The 25,061-nt window shown below is 32.3% G+C and overlaps 4 protein-coding genes across 10 annotated transcripts; 2 read left to right on the top strand and 2 right to left on the bottom strand.

Annotated features, from left to right (window-relative positions):
- Nucleotides 1-853: 853 nt before the first annotated feature.
- On the bottom strand, nt 854-12,091 carry LOC148228108 (protein FRA10AC1 homolog). Of its 3 annotated transcripts, none has more exons than XM_088199579.1 (4): nt 11,882-12,091; nt 6,124-6,572; nt 1,043-1,243; nt 854-964 (listed from the first exon to the last, which is right to left on the bottom strand). In XM_088199579.1, the coding sequence occupies exons 2-4, from the start codon at nt 6,548-6,550 to the stop codon at nt 897-899; spliced, it is 696 nt and encodes a 231-aa protein (XP_088055705.1). In that variant the 5' UTR covers nt 6,551-6,572; nt 11,882-12,091; the 3' UTR covers nt 854-896. The 3 variants fall into 3 exon arrangements, with proteins under 3 accessions (XP_088055705.1, XP_088055707.1, XP_088055706.1); XM_088199581.1 differs by having other exon boundaries at nt 11,941-12,091; XM_088199580.1 differs by having other exon boundaries at nt 11,963-12,091.
- LOC148228109 (uncharacterized) lies at nt 10,738-11,888 on the bottom strand. The gene has a single exon (XM_088199578.1). It carries the CDS (start codon nt 11,763-11,765, stop codon nt 10,872-10,874), a length of 894 nt encoding a protein of 297 aa, XP_088055704.1. The 5' UTR covers nt 11,766-11,888; the 3' UTR covers nt 10,738-10,871.
- A 2,760-nt stretch (nt 12,092-14,851) lies between the features above and the next one.
- On the top strand, nt 14,852-17,731 carry LOC148228107 (ribonuclease H2 subunit A). 2 transcript variants are annotated; one of them, XM_088199346.1, is made up of 6 exons: nt 14,852-15,124; nt 15,293-15,470; nt 15,548-15,777; nt 16,902-17,045; nt 17,113-17,260; nt 17,326-17,731. In XM_088199346.1, exons 2-6 carry the CDS (start codon nt 15,326-15,328, stop codon nt 17,616-17,618), a joined length of 960 nt encoding a protein of 319 aa, XP_088055472.1. In that variant the 5' UTR covers nt 14,852-15,124; nt 15,293-15,325; the 3' UTR covers nt 17,619-17,731. The 2 variants fall into 2 exon arrangements, with proteins under 2 accessions (XP_088055472.1, XP_088055473.1); XM_088199347.1 differs by lacking the exon at nt 14,852-15,124 and having other exon boundaries at nt 15,548-16,497.
- A 2,063-nt stretch (nt 17,732-19,794) lies between these two features.
- Nucleotides 19,795-24,201, top strand: LOC148228106 (uncharacterized). 4 transcript variants are annotated; one of them, XR_015811576.1, is made up of 5 exons: nt 19,813-19,926; nt 21,857-22,627; nt 23,197-23,330; nt 23,413-23,746; nt 23,819-24,201. XR_015811576.1 is itself a non-coding variant. In XM_088199301.1 (4 exons), the coding sequence occupies exons 2-3, from the start codon at nt 21,865-21,867 to the stop codon at nt 23,307-23,309; spliced, it is 876 nt and encodes a 291-aa protein (XP_088055427.1). In that variant the 5' UTR covers nt 19,795-19,926; nt 21,857-21,864; the 3' UTR covers nt 23,310-23,337; nt 23,819-24,201. The 4 variants fall into 4 exon arrangements, 2 of the variants coding, with proteins under 2 accessions (XP_088055427.1, XP_088055426.1); XR_015811577.1 differs by having other exon boundaries at nt 19,839-19,926; nt 23,413-23,446; XM_088199301.1 differs by lacking the exon at nt 23,413-23,746 and having other exon boundaries at nt 19,795-19,926; nt 23,197-23,337.
- The last annotated feature ends 860 nt before the right edge of the window (nt 24,202-25,061 follow it).

Here is a 25,061-nt window from a genome sequence, read left to right as displayed (position 1 = left end):
AGTTTAAATTGAATTAGATTTATAGTTTTTAGACAACAAAACATCTATATTTACTCATAATAAATTGTGACGATGCCACTAGTTGATAACTATTTGACACAAACATTTTTAGAATCTTCTTAGTGCCTGCTCTTACTCTCCAGTGCCTCTTTACTTTCCTTGGGGGGTCAGAATTACCACATAGCCCACTTTAGAAACCTATGATTTAGACACAAGACTGTCAAGTAATTGATCTAATCGACTGCGATATATCGTCACACTGTAATCAGTATTTATAAAAATATATTCGTAAAAGTTCAGTATTTATCAGTCCATTTGTACATAAAAATTAAATTAGAATTATTATGCTTTAATATTTCTAGTCGTGTTTTATTTTATTAGCAAGACAAATTTAAATATTTACATCCCAAAATGTCTTATTCGGGTTATATTAGGGAGGTATTTTTTTTAAGAAATACAAATATATTGTTTTTGTTCCTAATAAAATACAATTATTATAATATTAATTAATTTGTATCATTTATATTGTGTATAAATAATTTGCAACAACCTTATATTTTAAGGGTAAATATATTGCTCTGTATGTTTTAAATAAGAGTAAATAAATTGAATGATATAATGAATATGTACCCAATAACAATACTTAAATAAATTTAATGCATGCTTATAATATTATCAGTAGAACAATCCCATTATAAATATTCAATGTATCTGTTCAGGAAAATAATATTGTGACTGAAAATTTGTTAAATATTGAATTTAATCTGTTGTTCCTTCATTATGTTGTATCTATATATAAGTCTGATAAGTCATTGTGTGTTAGTGTGATTTAATAAAGTATCAAATAAAAATATTTTTGTTATTATTTTCCATATTTTATTTTATCCGTGAATACATTAAAGTAGCAACTCTTCAAGATAATTTTCGAATTCTTCTTCCCTCGACTTCTCTTCTGGCTCATGACCTATAAAATAATGCGTATGTATAACATTCAGCATCAGATGTAATACATTATTATTAAACATATAAAGAGAATCTATACCTTTCTTCCACAAGTCAGCTTCAACTGGAACTTCCAAAATCGGAGCTGCATCTGAGGTTTTCTTTGGTTCTTCTGCAATGGTAGAAGTCGACTCTTCGGGATCTTTACTTTTACGTTTGCTTTTATCGCCTTTCTTTAATCTTTTAACTTCTCTTTTTTTAGTTCGGTAATTCAATTTTACAGAGCAATTGACGCACAATCCTGTAACAATGATTATTTTATTACATAAAAAACTTATGTATGATTTTATGTTTAATAGCCAGGGCTGTTTTTTTTATCAACATTTTATTGACTCCAGCTCCAACTTGAACGTATACTCCAATTTTAATATGATTATTTTTTGCCAGCATATAATTGATAGCAATAAAAATAAAATCAACAATTTTCAAATTATAAAAAAATAAAAAGATTTAAAAAAATCATTAAGCAAAAAAGGCCACGTCTATCTAATTCACATTTGACTTATAATGATATATGTAATTTGTACAAAAAAAAAATTTATAAGAAAATATACATAATATATGTTAAGTAAAATAAAATATTTATATGAAATTAAACGATACATTAAAATAAATAAAAATAACAAATTTAATAATTATACTCGCAAGGGAAAAAGCTTGTTTCATTGGTTTTATTTTGCCAGGTTGATTAAATCAAATCTTTAATAATACTAAAGCTAAATTTAATGTTTTCATTGTAAAAGAATCTTTGGAAGAAATTGTTTCCGAAATGGCCGCGTTTGATAATATATTTATTAGAGCAATTACAAAATCTAGCTTCATTCGAGAAAGTTTCACAAACTCAGGATATAAACTGCCTAATGTGAAAGAAATATTATGAATTTAATTCATAATTTTTTTGGGGCAAAAAAGACTGAAATGATAAGTTATACCAGTATGAAAATGCAAAAATATTTAAATATCAATGTAGAAATGATAAATCTTGGCTGAGTCGAGGGCTGCCTAAAAAACATGCATATTTCCATCGATATTATAACCATATTTCACATCGATACTGTTAGCCATATTTAACTCTCTATCGAAGAATGTTAGAAAAAAAAACAATTTTATCTGATTGGCTTTCAATTTTATTGAAGCTGAGATGGCATATGAGCTCTACTTGGAGTATTGTAGAAGAAAAGTTAAATTTATATAGTGTTTAAAGTAAATTCTAAATTTAAATGACATTTATTAATAATAATAATGTATACATACATACATATATGTATATATCTTGATCTCTTCATACATTTTCAATAATGATAATAACTTTAATTTTAATATAATTAAAATTATATTTTTATTATGTATTAACACTATGCAGGCCGGATAAAATTGCTACAAGCTTACGCTAATTGCCGGCGATTTTTACAATATCGTATTTATTTTATTTTTTTGAAAAATCGCTATAACTTTTTAAGTAATCGTTCTATAATAAAGATTTTTTTACATTGTGCGTAAAATGAACCAATAAACATGAATTATATATTGAACAGATGTTTTCAACCTTGAATGTTCAGGAATTTTTTTTATGAAAAATATTTTTTTAAAAATAAATTTTGAGATTTATGGAGTGCATCCGGTTGTAGTGCGAGAAGGTCCAGTTGGGGAATTTGAGACGCTTGATATTCACTGCAAATCCAAGATTTTGCAACATTTAACAAAAAACTTTTATATTTAATTTTTTTGTGGCACTTAATTCATTAACTTAACGAAAACATTATGTATATGCTGATCCCCGGCCAAGAACGGTCGGCGCAAACATGATGCATATTCGCATCATGCGGCCGCCAATGGTCCAACCCATGATGATGCCACAAATGCATCACCGGCCACGAAAGTGTTAATATATGTAATATTTACGTATCCAGAGTCTAAGTGCATCTTAAATTTATATACTTTTGAATAGCTATGTAATAGAAATGGATAATAAAGTAATAAAACTTTGAAAACATTTAGACGTTAGCGGCAACTTTGGCGCAAATTAATAAAGGCCTGGTTCATAAAATTATTTAAGGGACAAATTTTAACAAGAAACACTGTAAACGGTCGTTTACGCAAGCGCAATCTCTGCTTGTCCGTGTCCGATCCGTTCGTTTTGAGCACGGACAACGGACAGACAACAGACGGATCTGTCCGAGTTTTAACCCCACACACTGGCGGATTTGTCCATCGGACATCCATTTCGGACAAATCCGGCGGGCAGATCCGCCCGTGTGTGGCTAGCTTTTGAGTGAGAAATATTGGGCATGCGGACTGCATGCTCTGATCTCTCGCTCACTCTCGTCACTTAACACGCGAGCGATCGAGAGCGAAATTATCTCACCGCCCGCCACTGATATGTATGTACATATATGTATCTATGTATAAAAATAAATTATTTACTGAATATGCAAATGAGATATTATAGGAAAATATACATATGAATGGAATTGGACCCAGAACCAATGGGTCTATGTTTTTTTGACCTGGACCCCATTGGGTCCAAAAAACTTGGGCTTACCCAAATATCAACCAAGATGACTAATCGAAAACCGAGAAAACTGCAAACTTCGCGCATGTATAGTTTAGATAAGAGTTTGTATTTGGACTTTGACTATCTTTGATATCAGCAGAAGTTGACAATTAATGTGAAAATTCGGGGTTACTTTGGTCGAGCTCGGTTCTCCCCGCTCTAAAATCTCTCGGAAGTTCTCCGAGGATACCGCGTAAAGTGGGGGTAATTTAGGTCGACGTGGCCAGCTTCGAGCGCCTCCGGAAATTTTCGACGAACGGATCGAAATCAAGAAATTGAAGGCGGAGCTGATTTTCGAGCGCGAGCGGTGAGATACTTCCCCTTTCACTCTCTCGCGTGTTAAGTGACGAGAGTGAGAGAGATAATGATATGGTTTTTCGCAAACTGAGATAGAACGAGTATCTCGGTTCAATTTCAATATGGGCGTAGGCGTTCTTCACGATCGCTGCACTGTGTGGTATTTGCCCGATCTGGACGGCCAAAATTATTTCTCCACTTTAGTTGATTCCGTAAGTGCTCTTAGTCAAATAATGATTTTATAAATATTAAAAAATACATTATAGAAAAAAAACTTTTTTTTAAAAAAAAACTAAAAAAATTAACTTTTTTTTTTTATTTTTCATGAAATAATTCATGCAATTTTATTTTAAAAAGTATTTAAAGTATTTCTTTAATTGTAAGGAATTCCGTGTTGAACGGTCGTGCGTAGCGTAAAAAAAAATTTCGCCGCGTAGCGTAAAAAAAAAATTGTATGTCACAAATTTGCTGTTTTTTATTAAGAAAAAGTATTTGACTAGCATTTTATCATACTCGGTATCGTTTTTTTTTTAAATATGTGTATATTTGGTGATTCTAAACAAATTTTTATTTTATTTTATTAGTACGCGATCCACAATTTGACGTTTACTGATTTTACCACGGTAACCATATTATTAAAAAATTGCAATCATTACAAAACTGTATTTTTAATTTGACGTTAACACGTTACCTATTTAAAAAGTTATAATGGTTTAAAAGGTTTAGGTCCTAACTTTCGCGACTAAGCTCCGTCCCATTTTTAAGAATAATGCATTTTTAGGGTATGCAATGTGTTAAAAACCGCAAAAATCCGCAGTCAATTTTACATGTATCATAAAGAGAAAGACCTAAGCTATATATTGTATTTAAAATCTCAATTCAGAAAATTGTCAATTCAGCAAATTGATTTTCCATACTTTTCCTTAAAAAATAATAGAAATTATTCATTAGTTGCACACTTGAACGTTTCCTGTTTATTATTTATTAGTGACAGTGAAGCCTTGATTCAACATAAAATGTCTTATTTACTAACATTGATCTATTCCGGTGCATTGCAATCATCCACCATCTCCTTTTTCTCCATTTGGTTTTAATTTTTTTTGTGTTTAAAACACGCACATAGTTATAATTCGCGAGAGCACATAGAGCGGTGACAGCTGCGGCCTGTACGTCATCCGTGTCGGGAAGCGCGCACGCGTATGAAATTCCCGGCTGTGCGGACGCTATTCGGAAGACGGCAACCTTGACCGACTTCAGTCGAACTTCGAAATTCCCGGCTGTGTGGACGCTATTCGGAAGTCGGCAACCTTGAGCGACTTCGGTCGAACTTCCGCTAGGACAACTTCCAGAGAGTGAAGTGCAGGCATATCACTTGAATTGTGGTAAAAAAATAGCAAATGCATGCTAAAAACTTTGCGGAAGCAGATTTTTTGGTTCTACTATGCTAATTGCATGATGTGTTTGTAAAATGAAATGCGATGAATCTTTTCATGCAGGGAAGCAACTTGCACTATTTAAAATTAATAGAGAAGATTTTAGTTTTCAGAAAAAATTACTATTGAAAAAAATAATGGAGACAATGGCAGATTTTTTTCTCCTTAGTTTAAATTGATTTCTTATCTACTGTAGAGGATCTTACATTCTTCCTCATAAGAAAGCATCAAACCAGGACAAACCCTCGAGTGAAATACTCATATTAAAACACCCAAGAAGACGTAAACAATGATCACGCAATGCAATATAAAAATACATAGTTTTTGCAAGTTTGTAAAACTACCCCACCTCAGTTTTATTCTTTTATTACAATTTATGTCTGTAACGAGTGATAAAGGGAAGAATTTTACTGAAGCCGAGGATCAAAGGAATTGCTGCTATTATTGTAATTACTGTTTCCTAAAGTAGGAGACACTAGATCAGGCCTTGGCAACCTTTTTTGACTGCGGGCCAAAATAATTAAAATGTGACCATTAAAAACACAATTTGGGGCAGTGAATATTTTCGGTCCTAACAACCATAAATGTGGTCTGGTCGTAACATCGTAACACGTAATCCGGCACATGTACATATTTTTTTTAGATTAAATTAAGACCATCGTGGTCTAACAGGTTACCCCAATGCGCCACGATGGTCGAAAACAATATAAAAAAAAAAAAATGCTATTTGCAGAACTCGAATGGGTCACTTAAAATCCGGATCGCTTGGTAACCCGCGGGTCATAGGTTGCCGAGCCCTGTGCTAGATATATAAATAAATTTAAAAAATTTTCGTACTTATTTTAACGAGCGCATTCTTCTTCTCGCCCTCTTCAACATATGCGAAGTTTACTTCCCAAGACTTCAATTCTTCTTTTTCCGTGCACTTCTTATTTCCGCATTCAAACTGACCTTTTCCGCCGATAACCTCTTTTTCCGTTCGCCATCTCAACGCAACCTTGTTTTCTTTATATAAACTCAAATCGCAAATGCAGTATTCTTTGAAAAGTTTATCATAGTATTTTTTTGATAGTTGCTTCTCCCAGGAGTCCGCGGGTACATCGTCCCATAAAAATCGATGATTCTCCCTTATGACGTCCGCGTCTGTTTTATCTCTGGACGCATCTCTTGAAAGTGTTTTCAACGCATCTTTACTCGTGAGAACGTATTCGTTGATCAAATGTTTATGAAGCTCGTACGCGTTCAGATTTTTCAGGAAGGACATGATTTCCCAGTCGGATCGTAATCTGAAATAAAATAAAAATTAATTTTGATTAATAAGTAATATAATAACTAGATTAAAATCTTGCCTTTTGAGGGTACACGATTATGTCTTGTAAATAAAAATTATATATATATATATATATATTATAGATTGTAATGAGTTGTCTGGGATAAATGTTAAAAACAAAATAAAACAACAAGTTCAACAAACAATTTTTTAATATCAGAAAATAAATTACATGTGTTTTATCCACTTGGCATATGCACACAAATATACGTATAAGCTGATATATATATAAATATACGTATAAATATATACACACACTCGTGTTAATGTGCTTTGAAAGTTTTGGTTTCGTACCTTCCTTATTGTCTAATTGTCATGAATTTGTAACAAGGTGCAGTAAAATACATATACAACAATGTCGATCACAATAACCTGACTGTAACTATCGCAAGGCACGTAGGTTTAAAACCAATTAGGTCTAATTAACCAACGGTTATTGTGTGAAACACTGATATAAAATATTCTTTATATGTAAATATATACTTTGAATACAATATATAGATATAGACATCCCCAAAATGTTTCCTAAACACTCAATTTGTGCTCATCTAATTGAATGTTTGCTTTAAAACTTTTCACATCTGTCAGTCTTGTATTTTTTTTTTGTGTTGGTAGACATCTCTAAATATCTAGAAACTCTTTAAATTAAACTATAAAAAAACGAGTCATGCATGCAATTTGTAAATTTTTTTACATACAAAATAAATATTGTTTAAAATAACGCTAAACTAATACACAAAAAAAAAGAACTAGAATTAATAAATCTTAGGTATTGATAACTCACAGACGACTTTGCCTTCGCATCGCTACAACAGAAGATTAACAAGCTACTATCGTAAGGGACGATTCTCGGAATCGTCACGTTCGTTAATTATAAAAATGAGACAATTTTATACACCTTGAAAAGAGCTCAATTTATTGCTGTCGAATAAAGCTACAGAAGGCAACTTTGGATCAACTTTTGTATAATCTTAAAGATAACCAAACCCGTCGCCGACGGATTAATAACTAAATAAATATTTACCAAGTATTTGTACAAAAATTGGCACTTTTTGGACAAAAATATCATTATCATCATTAGCATAATATAATTTTAACAAACAGCAATATCTAAAAATATTCATAAATTTTTGGTTGTGTATATAAAAATACGATTGTCGCGAAGGCCGCTTTTGCTCCGTATACATAAATAAATATTAATAGAAAAGTGTTAAAATATTTACAATCAATGTTATTTTATATAAACATTTTTTATATAAAAAATATATTATGTTTTATTACGAAATTACTACAACACACGCTGGTAAATTTTATCATTACTTAAACATAGTAAAACCTTATTAGACTATAACATACCACACAACCTAGGTACGCTAAGGCATGGTAATATAAGAATAATATATATATAAAAAACATTTTTGGTTGTATATATTAATAAATATTGTTTAAAAATAGTTACAATTGTTAATCTGTTTTTAGAGATCTAAAAATATTGCTCGAGAATATAACATTTTTCATAAATAGAAATTTAAACGAATCAAGCATTCGGATTCTGCAAGGCCCACATTATTTATGTATATATTTTTACAAAAATGACAAATCGCAGCTTTGGTAATATATTATTAAAAATACATTTTGACTATATTATATAAAACATAATAAATATAAGTAAAATTAAAAAATGTATTAACTTTAGACTAGTTATACGTAAAATAAATAATAAAATATAAGCTTCTTACCGCTTGCACTTTAACCGTTCTAAACAAGCAATCTATAATTGAACTAACTGACCGATAATTATGGTAATTTTTTAAGTTTTGAATCTTGGTTAAGATTTTATTAAAGCATCTTATAAAAATGATTTGGGTATGCATACCTTCTTATAAGACAATATCTCACAACGTATAACCATTAAATACATAATACGGTTGTGGTATAATCTTATCTCACAAGAAGGTTTCGGGATACATCTATGGACTGTGCGGAAACACAAGTTGGTAATAGCATAAGCTCCTTTGGTTCAAATGTGTGAAATTATGTCATCTTAAGTTAAAAAAATTACATAACACACGCAAAAAGTGAAACTAAAATAATTTAATACATTTTTGGCATGATTTGGGAGAATACTTACAATCTAATAGTAATCACTGTTATAACATATTTTAGAAAATAATGTTTCAATCGGTACCTTGACTACCCGCTATATAAGAAAACACACAACCTAAATAAATAAACTGCCTTCGCGTTCGGATTCACCTTCCTTTGTTACATTACAATTTTAGTAATAAGCGACGGAGTTTTGGCAATGACTATTTATAATTCATATACTAGTGCCAAAAAAATACATTTCTGACTTGTACGTTACGAAATGTGACGATGCTTATTTGTCTAATAGATATTTTGGATATGAGCATCGATTGCAGGTACAGCTTTTAAAAAGAAAATTAGTAAAAATTCATAATTACAATTGCCGATAATATAAAGGTGAATTGGATTGTACTTATTGCAAGCGTAAACATTTTCGATACCTTTAAAATGTTATAATATCACACGACGAGTACATGAGGATTTAATTGGTCAACGTTTAAAAACGATCGAGTTGATGTAAACTAAGAATTTATTCAAGATCCAAATATAGGATCTTTCAGTTGCAAGTGGAAGGAAAATTTGATATTTGTTTAGAAACGTAGGTAGATCTACAAATCTCCATGGTTCATAATGCGGAAGCATTTAAAATTTATAGAATGGGTATTTAGACACCGAACGTAATAAAGCAGAGTATATTTACAAAAGCGTTTCTTTAAGTGGATAATAACAATGGTTATTTTCTAAGATTATTTTGTGCATCTGTTTGATAAAACAATGTGAAACGATTACTCCAGAGTATTATTCTCAAAAATGAAAGACATTACACCGCATCTTTGCTATTCACCAGATATCACTCCTTTAGATTTACGGAGCAATTTCAAAATTTGAGTCGCAAAATCATTGTTTTGGTTACGATACCTTTAATGTTAACTATTTGATTAATGCTTTTGGTATGATTATCTCAACATGTTTAGTTCAGATTTCAGTGTCTGTACTTCCATTTTGACAAATTATGAAGGAAATATAACGATATCGTAGTAAATACAAGAGAATGGCAAAGATAATTCACAAAATTTCAGATGAAGAACATATTAGTCAGACTATAAATGAAAGGGTCAATAGAAGCAAATCCTTGATCAAAATACAGAATTTTGTTGAATAGTAACTGGAGATAAAATAGTTCAGAATAATCATCAAGTAGTTTTATTGTGCGTATGATATATCGGATTAACCATTGTTGGCGAGTATTCTTTTTATCCTATAATATTACCTTTAGGATTCAGAAAGAAAGGAGCGAGTTAAAGATTCGTTCTATCCACTGTTTTGTTTACTGTATAAATAAAATTACAATGTGAAGGGAATCGGTGTTGAAAAATTGATGTTTAGATGCTTCGGCGCATCAAACAAAAGAACCACATAACACATACATAGATTATTTTTAAATTAATACGTTTTTATATTGTTTAAATATCTAACGCTTTTGTTAAGGGAACAAGTTGTTCCCTTAGTAACAAATTAACGAAAAGATATCAAAAAACACAAGATCAAGATTACGCCCTAAGATTAGGACCCCAACATTGTTGACCAAAACGGCAGCAAACGAGAATCGAGTAAGAAAAGGCGCGATACACAGGCCCTTGCATCTCAAAAAGCTATGTAACGTGTTGAATAAATATGTTAAAAATTTGAAAAAATATAAAAACACTAATTTAAAAAATATATATGTATATATCACATTTTATAAGCAGATATAAGGTAATCAGGAGCTATAAGAATAATCTCCATATGAATTTTTTTTTTTACGGTAGGCAATAAAAAATATATTTTACAATGTATAATCCTAGTGATGATGTCAGTACGATCAAGTAGACATTAGATGCAAACATTATTTAATCTTCTTATTGTTCTTATTGCTCTTCCCTATTTCCCTCGAAGCCAGATTCCTCCATAGCCTGTTTTACCAAACATTCCAATGAGACAATCTTAGAGGATTACATATATATAAATAGGTAGCCAAGGTCACGAAAATAGTTAATAATCATTAGAATTGACTGAAATTTAAACGCTACACGAGCACCGCCCTTACATAATATAAATAGATAAAAATATTAAGGCACGCAATTGAGTTATATGTATGATATATATATATATACGAATCATGTATGAATCAACCGTGCGTCTTTTCGTGTTTCTTCATGTTGTCGGAGCGCGTGAACGCCTTGTCGCAGACGCCGCAGTAGTAGGACTTTTGTTTGGTGTGCACGGTCATGTGACGAGACAGTTCGCTCTTGGTGACGAACTTCTTCTCGCACACGGTGCACGCGTGCTTCCTCACGTTCAGGTGGAACTTCATGTGGATGGAAAGGCTGCTCGACTGGGAGAAGGCTTTGTGGCAGAGCTCGCAGACGAAGGGGCGCTCTCCCGTGTGCTTGCGCAAGTGGTTCATGAAGCCCGTTTTGGTGTAGTCTTTCTGGCAGAGGTGGCAAAAGCTGGACTTGGAGTCGAGCATGCCGGGAAAGTGCGTGTTAATGTGCTTGCGGAGCTCCCAGTAATTGGTGAACTTCTCGACGCAGACGTGGCACCCGTGTTTCTTGTCCTCGTCCGGCTTTCGGGGGCGCGGGGGGAGGCACTCGTGCGCGGTCAGCTCGGCCTCCGCAGGGAAGATTCGGTCGCACTTGGGGCAAGTGTGGCTATTCTCCGAGTCGGTGGACAGCGTGACTTCCAAGTAGTCGTCTATGGACAGGCCGTTGTCGTTTTCATTTTCTATAGACAGGTTGTCGTTGTCGTTGTCGTCGTCGAGCCTCGGCGGCTCATCCTTGGACGAGGGGGCGTCGGACTGAGGGGAGAGAGACGGGGGAGGGAGAGGGGGGAGAGGGTCGGGCGGGTGGTCTCCGTCGCTGTCGTCCTCGATGATCTCGACGTCGGAGTCGGACTTGCGGTGGCGGTCGGCCGGCGCCGCGCTCAAGTGCCATCCCATGTCGTCGAAGCGTAGCAGGTCCACCGACAGCTGCACGCCCACGATAGCCTGGATGGCCTGCCATGACAGTTCGTGCGCTTGCATCCCCTCCGCGCCTCCGCCCTTCGCCCTTCGCTTCGCTCGCGCGCCCTATTGGCGAGCCTTATTCGCGCACGCCGAATGACATCTAATTTCTAATCTAAAAATATGACATTTCTTGCCAGAGAACAAAACCCCCCGCGTCGCGCCGCCCGCCGCCGCGCACCGCCTGCATGCGCACCTGCCTAGCGCAAACGACTCACCGCCGTCTTCGCGTCGATCCCTATTCGATCCCTGCGATTCGGAGCTTAGCGTTCTAATTTTTTATTTTACTTTATTTTTTGCGCGATACTTTAAATTGCGTCTATTTCTAAAATAGACAAAAATACTCTGTTCAATATTACCCTCACGAACAAATGCAACGGGGTAATATCGAACGCTATGCTAATGATAACTATAGGTTCGCTTTTATTTATTTTTATATAACTTATTCACACATATACACGCAAGTAAAAATATTGTAAAAAGATTGTCCGTCGACCACTTCAAAAAATGGTGCATTGACGGAACTCGTAACTAAAATTACTCGTATGCCAAATCAATTTTCCTTATTGAAATGTATTGAAATTCTAAAAATAAATTGGATTAGTGGCAATTGATATGGTAAACACAGTGGGTTGCTATATTAATAGTAATAGGGACATCTATGAAACTTTTTTTTATCTTACTATATTCATGAAAAACAATATTTATGATTATAGGCAAAGTAATTATTATTTCTTAATAACAACATTTAATTGGGAATCTACATTCATTTAAATATATTTAAACATTATCGCATAAAAAGTGAAAATTTTGTAATACTGCCTTTTGCCGCAATTACTGCTTGTACACGTCGTGGCATACTCTCAATGCACATTTTTGCATTTTGTCTTAGCTCAGGTGAGTGATGCCACACCCAGATGAGGGTTTTGACGACTGTTTATAATCACCCCCTTGCCATCCTCTCTCTTTGTAAGCTCTCACAGACTTTCGAGGAGAATTTCCTGGCCATGGGAAAACCTGCACGTTTTTATTTCAGCCAGGATTTCAGTGACACTCCTGACTTTATAGCAGGGTGTGGAGTCGTGCATGAACATATACTCTTGTTCACCAGGGAACCATTTTCCGACTTGAGGCAAGAACCGATTTTCTAGTACTTGTCTGTACTTGTCCTGCCTCATAGTCCCCTGCACAATGTGAAGGCGCCCCATCCCCTTAGAGGAGATGACTGAATACACCAAGGTACTGATAGGGCGTTTGTATGTTTTGGCTCATTCTAGTCGCTTTTTCCTCGTAGCTATCGATTTCGTTTCTCAAAACATTTGTCTACAGCAAAATTGCTAAATTTATGCATTGACCAAGATAATTCAATGAAATTTCATTCTACGGAATTAGTTGAAACACTGGTATATCCTATATTAGAAAAAGAGCATTTACATACTGAAAAAAATGTATTATATAGACGGCTGGAATTCAAAGACTATCGTGGCATACAAAAAATTAGAATATAATATACTGGTATATTTAACACTTTTATAGAAGTATACAAACTTTCACAAATAATTTTAACTACGCCTATGACGATTGCTTACCAGAAAAATGTTTTCCAGCTCTTAAAAGCTGGATTTGTATCGAGTAAAACATCTTTTTATACAATAATGTTTGATTATAAATTTAAATTTAAATATATTTTAGGGACGGTGATTGTGACGGGTGGCAATTAGACAAAGATTGAGCCGCAGCAGTAGTATTTTATTGAGTCTTAACGGTGTCTGAATCCTATCAAGCGGTGTCCAAACCCTATCTGAACCCTATCAAGATTGCCAATGGAGAGTGAAAATCGTCACGCCAATGCTACTCTAGTGCCAACCAGTTTTTGGCCATAACAAATATAAAATCAGCACCCATAATATTTTTGCAAGTGGCATAAATATAATGCTCAAAACACTATATGTTGACATTTTTGAAAATAGACAATTTTTTATATGCGTTTATTTAATTTTAAATTGCGGCTTACAAAAAAATGTTCGATATTACTAGTACTTACGAAAATATTTATTATACTCCGATTCAAATTTTCACAGATAAAATATTTATAATTCAGAATGATTTACGTTTTATTATATAAATTATCAATATTACACAGGGTTACTAGCCAGACAGGGGCAAAGTACAAATTCTTATCTAATCACTGACCAAAGGTTCAAACTTATAGCAATAAAGGCATTTATTGCTATAAATAATCACATGACGTAATCAAAACATTTATTTCTGAAATAATGTACAATATATTAAATTAATGTTTGTCTTTTCCTTATGTAGTAGACAGAAAAAAATATAGAATTATAATTAAAGGCTGTGAAGTCGGTGTTTGGTCTCCAACTAGGCTAAATTAAAGCGAATAGATTTAAAAATATCTTAGCTTAGTATCATAAATATGCTACAAACATTATAGATACTCAAAATAACAAAATGTATAAAAATACATACTACAAGGATCTCAGAAATATTGTAAATTTATATATGCAACAAAAAGTGTAAATTAGAGTGAGCGTCGAATAATAAAAATATAGTAAAATACTGTAAAGAGGACAAGACACTATTTCATCTGATTTTAAAATTTATTAAAAAAATAAACGTTAAGAGATGAAAGAAAACAAAGTTCCACTTAATTACTTTCGATACACTGAAAATACAGTATTCATAGATATAAAAGCCTAATAAAATAATCTAAAATTACTTCAAAAAATGAAAGTAATGAACGTATGCATATACAAACAGATGACTTAGCTTGCCACGTAGACGAATTTCCAATAGAAAAATATACTTTATTCGGGATACGCTCTAGACAAATGTGGTAACTACATGATCAATAAAACAAAACAAAAACATTTACATGCACATAAAATGTTTTTTGCGGGTAGGGCGCTCATTTTACTTGCTTTTAAGAATAGACGGGCCTATTTGTTTATTAGTTATGGCCAAAACTAGGCAGCACTTTGGTAACACTGACGTGATGGCGGCGGAAGGCAGCACATTCTTTGTCAGACCACGACGGGAGTTTAATGACTAGCAGTGCCTTGCAAGCCGATCACTCATATCGTTTTAACATGTAATATAAATTGTAAATTTTCAATAAAAATACTACTATTGCGCCTAACGACGTCGTCATTGTCGTGACGGGCAAGACTAATACGCTTCTGTGCTTGGCCGAGGAAGAGGTCCTGCGAAGAGCAAGGAAGTGAATGGACGGTGCAGGACTCTAACTAGCTGCCCATAAAACAGAGACCGTCTTCTTTATGAGACTCAGGAAGCTGGCGCCACCAAACTCACCAAACTACCAATCAGCAATGCCGGTTGGATTGCCTTTTAAAGATTTCCCTGTAAGAAAAAAAATCACAATGCCTAATGCATTAACTCTTTTATGCACTTATTTCGTAGTAATATTCGTATTTTTCTACTTTTAAATCACTTTATTTTTTAGCATAAACTGTAGTATGAATATGTGATTTTTCAGTTAATTTGAGTAGAAAAATATTTGTAATTACTAGCAACACTGATATTGGCGGGCATCTTTCGAAGCCATGTCAAGCTGGGAGAGTGCGCTTGTCACTGAATTTTCAGGATTGACAGCCGCAGGAAATGGAGCTACCAGATTATGCGGTGGTGCTCGTCCTCAAGGACCATGCCTGTTGGGAGTGGACGAAGCTGGACGAGGACCTGTTTTAGGTTATCATCACAACCAAATATTTATACATATAAAAATACAAGGAGAAATAGCCTCATGGCATAATGTTAACTTTTAGGACCCATGGTTTACGGAATCGCCTTTTGTCCCATTGCGAAAGCTGACATTTTAAAAGATTTAGGATGTGCAGATTCGAAGACGTTGACGGAAAGCAAACGAGAAGTCATATTCCAGAAAATGATCAACGATAAAGACGTCATTGACACAGTGGGATGGGCTGTGGATGTTATTTCCCCTGATTACATTAGCAATTGCATGCTTCAACGCGTTAAATGTTCTTTAAACGAGGCGAGTAAACATTTTATATTAAAACATTACCAATTATATAGTATAAAATATTGTTTCTCACCTCTTTTTTTATAAAAAAATAATGTTTTTCAAGAAAAATACTAGAGAATGTTTACTTCTACGTCAATCACATTTTGTATTTGGTAATCTCTAAGGGAATGCTCCATGAATTTAAAGAGATAACTACAATTTTAATTGCATCAAACACTTATCTGCTGCACTGATCATACAAATCAATTTTACTCACTACATTGTGATGCATTTTTGCAAGAATTTCTCATTTGTAGTTTACTTACAATTTATTATTATTTTACAAAATATTAGATATTGAATATTTTAAGGAAAAACTTGGTTTATAATGTCAATTTGATTTTCACATAAAATGAATTAAAATATACGTACGGGATTATGCTTCACTAATATTCCTCGAACACACTTTAAAATTTCATTGATTTTCACTGATGCTTCTATAAAGATCAACAGGCTTTGAAAGATTTTATTTGATAAAAATAAGCAAAGGTTCCAAGAAATTTTATCATATAACAATGACAATATCACACGCCAGTAATTTTGTACTAAGTTTGCTGAGTGCAATGCAGGTAGTAAAAAACTAGCTGTAGTAGGTAACGGGGAATGTCCAGCGTAATGACTTAACCTTCAAAATTCAACCACCAGAAGCAATCTTCTAAGAAGTTGTCGTGAACTGGGGGATTTTAAAAGGCGAGTTCAGGTCCCTGGTACTTATTCCTTTTAATTCAAAAATTATTTATTTATTTTTCGATAATCAAAAAGCATTTATTTATTTTTAACTTTGCGTTGTGCAAAGTTAAAAGAAATCGTTTATAAAAGTTCAAAAAAGCTGCTTGCTGTGTGATAACGCAGACAGCGAAAAAAACGCCTCGTTAATTCAATTTTAATCGAGGATTTGATTTCACTGACCTTTTAATTTCTTCAAAATATAAATTTATATGCTTTACGTTATTTATCTGAAAGATTAAAATTTCCCACATTAAATTTTGTAAACCAGTTTTGATTTATTCGAATTCATTACTCAAGGGGCCGCCAAATTCTTAGTCCAAAAGAGATACATTTATTAATGCATTTCTACATTATTACATTTACAGATTTCGATGATGTCTGCAATCAATTTGATTAAAGAAGCGGCCGAAGCCGGCATTGATATTGCAGAAGTTTACGTCGACACTGTCGGACCGGCCGAAAAATACCAAGCAAGATTATCAGAAATATTTCCTCATTATAAAATCACAGTAATTTAATATCAATCAATTATGTACCTAGATAGAAAAGTTTTTAACATCTGATTCTTGTGTATAGGTAGCTAAAAAAGCTGACTCGACATATCCGATTGTATCAGCTGCTAGTATAGCTGCAAAAGTAACCAGAGATCATGCTCTAAAACACTGGAAGTTTGAAGAAGATATTGATTTAACTCAAAAAGACTTTGGAAGCGGTTATCCTGGTGGTATGTTTTTATATAATGATCATTATATATTTTTATTTATTGTTTTTTTTTTATATATATAATAGATCCTGTTACTAAAAAATTCATCAAAGAGCAAATGGATCCGGTATTTGGATATCCACAGTTGGTTCGATTCAGTTGGTCTACTGCAGATATAGTTTTGAAGGAAAATGCGTATGGCTTCAAATGGGAAGACGAAGATGATGATGAACCCAACCCGAAGAAAAAAGCCGCAGCTGCTGGTAGCAAGAGGATTAGTTCGTTTTTCGGAGTGAATAAAGAAAACGATAGGGTTGTAAAGAAGAAGCGTCACACATATTTCACTGATAGATATTTGACTTTGGTCGATAAGTTTTAACTGATATATTATTCTCTGATTTAATACAATAAATAATATGTACTATTTAATTATATGCAAGTTGAAGATCTTATTAATATTTTAATTTTGACAATAAAACATTTTTTTTGTAATTGCTTTTTAAGTATTATTTTTCACACATTTATTATTAAAGTATCTTGTCTGTGTTCGGACGAACGTGGAACACCCATCGTTTGTCTTCTATTTGGTCCCAAATGATTAGAAAATGATACTGAAAACTGCAATTTTTCTTTACAAGATTATTTAAATTTTTGCTCTTTAGTTTATCTTACATTTTAAGAATTAGGTGGTATATTTCTTTTATATTATTATATTATTGTTGGTTAGTTAATTATTAGTTTTCATAGACTGAAATTTATCATTGTCAGTTCGAGATATTAATAAGCTCACATTATTTTAGTTATATCAATACATTTTACAAATATTCATGTAGCTGTAAGATAAGTGACAGGTAATTAGCATCTATTGATATTGTAATGCAAAACTAGAATTCCTAAACGTATGTAAACTTTCAATACAGAAACTCGTCCATTCAATCTAATTATCTGTCTCATAGTTCTTTAATGCTTTTTTATGTAGCTCATGCAGCACCGGATTTTACGTGAAAAATAAATGAGTCCATCTTAAGTTTAGTAATACAAAATATTAATGTTGAATTATACATTTATCGTTCTTTATAATAAAAGAGTAATTAAACAAAAATTAATCTAAGAGTATAGATATAGATGAGTTCATTATTATTATCTAAAAATGACGTCGAGTCATGCACAAATAAACAGGCATTTAACAAGCTGCTTGAAATTTATACTGGACATATAATAATTGGAAAGCTGAGAAAAGCAAATCACACAACTTAAATAAGGCTATTTAAACGCTTAAAAATATCTGACTATTATTTATAAAACTCGGTTTAGATATGCTTCATTCGATTCCCACTAATTGTAAGACGTAATATTGTTTTAAAAAGTCTTAATATGAACGCTAGATAACTGAGCGTTTCCACTGCTGATTTTATTGCCTTTGACGTAGATTCTAAACAGGGACCTCCTTGAATTTGGCCAGAAAAATACATGTCTTTTAATGAAATGGAAATATATTAAAAAAATGACTACTGACTAACCAACTTTTGTCCCCTCTCCCTGGAAAAAACTGAAATTACATTCCTGTTTATATTTAAATTTGAGGTTATTTTTATTATAGTCTCTGATACTTCAGATTAATGGGTTAGTGTGGACACGAGAATTATTTTGATATAAAACTAGCTTTATTACCCGGCTTTGCTCGGGATAGATTTAAAGTTAATCTTTATTCATTATAGTTAATAATTATTTTTAGTCTCTTGCTGATTATAGGCGAAGATAAAGAATGATCCTTTACCCTTAACATTCCCACGTACAGCTGTCCATGCGAGAAACACTCGTCAGTCAAATCCAAGTATTGAACTTTAAGCAATGCCCGTGCGACTTATTGCAGTATTGAAAATAATCGGTTATCAGTACGTCGCTGTTCATAGGAAATTTTGAGTGTCATTAGAAACCTGACAGAAATTGATAAATTATTAAGGGAATGGGTGGTGATGGATTGAAAACGTGACACAGGTTAGAAACTGCAGACTGAGACAAAAGTACTGAAACCATTCCAAATACGCACAATCGATTACACACATGAACGAATAGTTAAATGAAAATATATTCATATATATTGTATATTATAAAAGCAACTATTTATAAATAAAAATATCTCTCAACTATCGATTATTTTTTTCTACGAAAGAAAAGCAAAAACAAACAGAACATAAGTCACGCTTTGACTGCATAATAAACTTCTCTCACTTGTAAATGAAAAATACCACATTTCATTATCGTTGGCCATTAGCCAACGTATGTATCGACCAAAAATCTAGGCGTCCCCCCTTTATCTGAAACAAAAAACGGACTCGCGCAAACTCTCACGCCTTTCAGCCGCATCATGAATATTGAAAAACGACAGGAAAAATGTGAAAAGCAAATGTCACAGAGAGTGACCTAGATCCATATGGAAAAGCGGCCGGTCACGTGGCCGCGTCGCATTTTCTCGGTCATGGTCGTTAATATTCGCAACGCGGACCACGGTCCTTTTCGAGGCGAAATATGCGGAACCTCGGCTCTGCTGTCTTCCGTGTCACCACTTTATATTGGCGATTGGTATTTTGGTTGATTCAGTGGTACGAGAAGCGACGAGAAAGCAGTACGGGGCAGGACACCACCGATGGTCATCCTGTGAAGGGCGGGAAATTCAAATCGAAACGGTGGGTGATGCAGATCTATTCATCGAACGATATATATAATTATATATTGATATTAAAAACCTCTGTGATTAGTGATACAAAAACAGGAAATTCATTTTTTTTACCAAGTGCCTATTTTGGAACCACTGAAATTCTAAAATTAAAAATAACACAATAGAACAATTTTGCTACAAATATTGAATAACTCGATGCATTTGTAAAATTTCATTATGGTCTTAGATATTTCTATACATTTTTAGATATCACCGATTGTGAAAATAATTGTTTTTAAAATATATATTTTTTTACATTTTTTAATTCAAAATGATAGAGAATAGATTCTCAAACATAATTGACTTTTTCATCGCCCACATATAGAAAACTATTTTTGTCTCATTAAATAATAAATTATATACATAGCAATAACCACACATTTTTAAAAATTTATCAACATATATAGTTGATGCAATTTTACAATTTCGAATAAAACAACTTATAAATAAAATTAATAACCAGAGTCTTAATTTCAACTGCTTTATATTTATTTTTATTTTTGAGTAAAAATTGGTGTAATTATAGGAAATGTAAATTAAATTAAATTAAACCAATGAAAAGTACTAACATAATTGTAAAATATTTTTAAAACACGATATTTTAAAATTAAAATCTTAAATTTATTTTTTGAAATTTTTGTTGTGCTTAATAATCACCGAATCATTGCAAATATTATGTGCTACTTTTATAAAAATAAATGCTACTTATCAAAATAAGAATTGCTCATTGAAATTACATTCTCGTATATACTTGATTATTGTAGTTAATACATTTTCGCAAATATGTAAATATTATACACCAAGATACATTTCAAATAATTAATTTAATATATGTGTAATGTTAATTTAATATTTGGGATTTATTTAATGAGATTTTAATAGTACGTAAAATATTTTAAATATCTTATGCAGGTGCGTACAGTGAGATTCTGTTCGATGTTAAGTGACGAGAATGAGTGAGAAGAAGTGGACGTGCGGAACGTAACGCCCGCCCTTATCTCTCACTCACCCTCTTCTCTTAACAAGCGAGCGAGCGAAAGGGAAAGTATGCCACCGTACGCGCCTGCGTCTTATGATTGCATTTAGTGTTCTAAATATATCAATTTATGATGAGATATAAAATCGCACGCACTTTAAAGCAAATTGGCGTATTACCTCCAGATTGATAGTTTGTAGTATTGCACCCTTTGAATTCATTAGAACTTTAAGTAACAAGACTTCAAAAACACAAAATACAGTCTTTAAAGCATATCTTTTAAATGAGCGACATATTCATAATTTTATTTTATTTTTAAAAGCTAGTTATTCTTGTATATTTAGCGTGCCGGCAAACAATATTTAGAAAAAACGCTTAACGAAAATCAAAATTTCATTGTCTTTTTTTGAAATATTCATAATGACATTCCAGGTAGAAAAATTACAGTTTGCTAACAAAAAATAAATAAAACGTATTTAAAATTATCTATAATAAAATACCGATATAATCGTTGAGTCAATACCGGTATTTTCGTAGTGAAAATTAGCTAGAATACCGTGATACTGGTATCAAAAGCCGCATACTTTTATGAATTATTTTACGGAGATTACACATTTTGACACAAAGATTACATTATCTGATTTATGTCTATAGTTATATGCTGCTTCTTAATTTGTTTAAGATTTAATCTCTTGTAAACAATGATTTTATTAAATGTTAAAACTAACGTAAAAACTACAATACTTATATATCATACAATATATGCAATACTTTCATATAATATTTATCATAAAATAAACATAGTAATAACTTATTCCTTTGCAATTATTTATGAAATAAAATATATATTATATTACATAATATATACATATTAAAACACAAGCTTAATTTAATTGTGTATTAATCTATTTTTTATTTATAGTGTCCAAAATGAAGACCATGTCGGCTATAGTCATCTTTTTAATATCCCTCAATATTTACTTAACCGTATCTGACGATTCGTACATTAGCGCCTTGGTAGATTCCAGAAAAGGCAATGCAAAAGCTGAAATAGTACATTATGTGACAGCAAACAGCAGTCAGAAAGAAATCGAGCAGCAACCAATTTCTACTCCGATCAGAAGGGAAGACTCAAACTTCGACACAGGATATTACGCAGAACCAAGCAGTTTCAGTGCCTATTCCCAGAATGACCCTTCAAACTATTACAACACTTACACCACCGAGGCAATGGATAGCTATCTACCACAAAAACCTCCAAAGAAATACGAACCTCCTAGCACTAATTATGGAACACCTATACCAAACTATGGACCACCAAAACCGATGTATGGACCACCGCCGCAGCACACGTATGGACCACCGCAGCAAATGTATGGACCACCTCAGCCAGTATATGGACCACCTCAGCCCGTATATGGACCACCGCATGAAATGTATGGACCACCAAAGATAGTTCACGGCATTCCTTACGAAGCACCTTCGATTTTTGAAAAGTTATTTAACAAAATATCCTTCAAGATGAACTTAGTGACACTGGCCAAAATCTTGTTGAAGTTGCTGATATTTAAGAAGATTGTCAAGTTTATAGCTATAATGTGCTTATTGCTCTTCATACCTAAACTGATACACGTTAAAAAAGGAGATAAAGACGAAGAAGAGGAGAGACGACTAAAAGTTATTGGTGATAGAGGTAGGTCATTATTTATAATATAATTCATGCTATACAGTATACATAATGTTTAAAAAGTTACCGATTTACAGTATTTAAAAATATACCTAAGTAGAATCATGACGAGTATTGTAATTAGTGCTGACAATAGTATTTGCATATCCAAACATCAAGAAGTACTTAATTTTATAAAGATGTATTTAACATATTGTATAAAAGTTCAATAAGACTAATTTCACCATACTTCATGTATGGAGTCTGAAATAAATGACTTTGCTTTAATTTACTAAACCAATATTTTGTATCACAAAGCTTGATTTTTTAATCAATTATGTTAAAATTCAATTCTCGATAATAAAACTAATTACAATACTACGGTTTTATATTATATTATATATTCAGAAACTTTTTCAATAGTTTATGTATAAGAAAATATAGTTTTAAATCAGGATAATCTTTTATTTTATAGAAAACCCATTCAAAGCTTAATTTTTAATTGAAACTGCTTTATGGGCAAAGTAAAATTGTGTGAAAAATGAAGTGTCTCTATCTCGATAAATAACCACTATATGATTTATTTGTAATTTCAGCAAGAACTAGCTCATTAAACGAATTAGCTACGTTTGTATATAACGCTATAGAAACTTATTCAGGCATACAAGAAGGATGTGAAAAAATTGGCTGCGAAAAAAAGTATAATTGAACTTTTGGATGCATTTTACAAGTAAGTTGTTATATTTTGTATTTGATATATAATATTTTGTCCTACATATTATACATACATGTGTCATACCTACTTGTTTCAGCATGGTACACTTATTTAGAACAAAGGACAATGATGTGAGTCAATGATATCCTTGCCAAAGAATAACGGGACGACTCGTTGCATTGTCCATATTTATTATACTTTAAATTTTTATATATATTAGAGATAAACATATTATGCCTAACTTCATGTATTGTTTTTGGTACATTTAATTTATGTTTGACTCTAGATTGAATTGAGTAATGTAAGGGTTACAAATTAATAAGTATGCTATTTATTTTTAGATTTAAGAAAATAAGACTAGATTTTGTACATAAAATATATATTGCTACACTATTTATTTACAAAATATATTTAGGTATATCTATACATTAGTATAAAAATAAAAATAAAATTAAAAATTATGTATTTAACAATATTATTTATTTTAACTATTTTTTCACTAGCTGATGGACAATTGGATAACGGTACACCGAACTATGTGAGGCGTTAAGAAAGGATTTATTTGCATAGCACTGACATGGATTTCGTGAATCGAACCGTGTGCTATTAAAATCAAACGTAAACAGAATATCAATGACGTTGTTTAAAAGTGAAAGAAAAAAATTAACAACATAACATTATGCGACCGTAGTTTGTCACAAGGGTTATTTCCTTTTTACAGTCATATTTTGACCACTTTTTAGTAAATATTTCTATTAAAAAATAAACTATAAATAACTTATCTGCATATTGTTATGTAAAATAATAATATGCACATTTACATAATGAATCAATAAAGTCTGAATATGAATACAGATATGTAAGATGCGTAGCATTGCAAAATTAATTTATATTTTATTATTTTATTAAAATACAGTCCATGATAGTTTATAATTTAACTACCATTACTTTCAATCTAAGTTTCATGATGTTTTATACCTAGCTGAAGTCGGGATACTGTCGGGACCACTTATAATCGTTGCGATGGAATTAGTTGCGGAAGTTGCGGGAATGATCACATACACCTAATTAATTTGTCGTTGTCACAAAAATTAATTAAACAATAATGGTCACATAAAATTGATTAAATTGTCGAAGAAATCTGACATTTTGAAAATTATTAACTTCAATCATATTCACTTCAACATAGTCAATGGATAATTTTGGTTTTTAAGGTTTTTAAAACATTATTGCGTATTTGAACGAACATTCATTACACAGTATCCACTAACAGTTCAAAAAGCATTTGCATCGAAAGAACAAAGAATAAAATCAGTGCCCAAATATGCAGTAGAAACCAAACACTGCTAAATTTGTCTGATTTTTAATCTACCGCTACACATATGCACGCTAAAGTGTCTAGTAAGGTGTTTTATACAATAACAAAGAGTCTGGTTCCATCCTGAATTGATCACATTGATCATAGGTGTTGGATAGGTACTGGAGTGTATACCAGAACACTCCAGTACTGAATCACCTTCTTCAAACGCTTTTTCCAAAACTACCAGTTTGCTTCCAATTTGGAATAAATGAGAATTTAGCGAAATTATGATCTCAACATACAAAATATTCGTTTGATAAGATATGTATCAGACAAAGAATCGAAAGCTGAAGGGACGTTGGACTTTCGCCCATTCCTTAAAAGTATATAAGCCAGAATAATTTTGTCTGAAACTTCTAACAGAATTATGATTTCGCTTTCGACGT

Source organism: Plectrocnemia conspersa, unplaced genomic scaffold (genome assembly GCF_051122295.1).
Source record: "Plectrocnemia conspersa isolate PC_06_02 unplaced genomic scaffold, ASM5112229v1 ptg000012l, whole genome shotgun sequence".
NCBI classification, from domain to species: domain Eukaryota; kingdom Metazoa; phylum Arthropoda; class Insecta; order Trichoptera; family Polycentropodidae; genus Plectrocnemia; species Plectrocnemia conspersa.
The sequence above is the reverse complement of the archived record's forward strand: the minus strand, read 5'-3'. Positions and strand labels throughout refer to the sequence as shown.

Bases quoted from the DNA above. Each gene is read 5' to 3' on its own strand.
- LOC148228108 (XM_088199579.1), bottom strand. From the start codon at position 6,550: ATGTCCTTCCTGAAAAATCTGAACGCGTACGAGCTTCATAAACATTTG. The intron at 1,244-6,123 runs GTACGAAAATTT...TCATTGTTACAG, and splicing joins GAATGCGCTCGTTAAAATAA to GATTGTGCGTCAATTGCTCT. The intron at 965-1,042 runs GTATAGATTCTC...ATTATTTTATAG, and splicing joins AGCTGACTTGTGGAAGAAAG to GTCATGAGCCAGAAGAGAAG.
- LOC148228109 (XM_088199578.1), bottom strand. From the start codon at position 11,765: ATGCAAGCGCACGAACTGTCATGGCAGGCCATCCAGGCTATCGTGGGC.
- LOC148228107 (XM_088199346.1), top strand. From the start codon at position 15,326: ATGTCAAGCTGGGAGAGTGCGCTTGTCACTGAATTTTCAGGATTGACA. The intron at 17,046-17,112 runs GTAATTTAATAT...TCTTGTGTATAG, and splicing joins TTCCTCATTATAAAATCACA to GTAGCTAAAAAAGCTGACTC. The intron at 17,261-17,325 runs GTATGTTTTTAT...TATATATAATAG, and splicing joins TGGAAGCGGTTATCCTGGTG to ATCCTGTTACTAAAAAATTC.
- LOC148228106 (XM_088199301.1), top strand. From the start codon at position 21,865: ATGAAGACCATGTCGGCTATAGTCATCTTTTTAATATCCCTCAATATT. The intron at 22,628-23,196 runs GTAGGTCATTAT...TTGTAATTTCAG, and splicing joins AAAAGTTATTGGTGATAGAG to CAAGAACTAGCTCATTAAAC.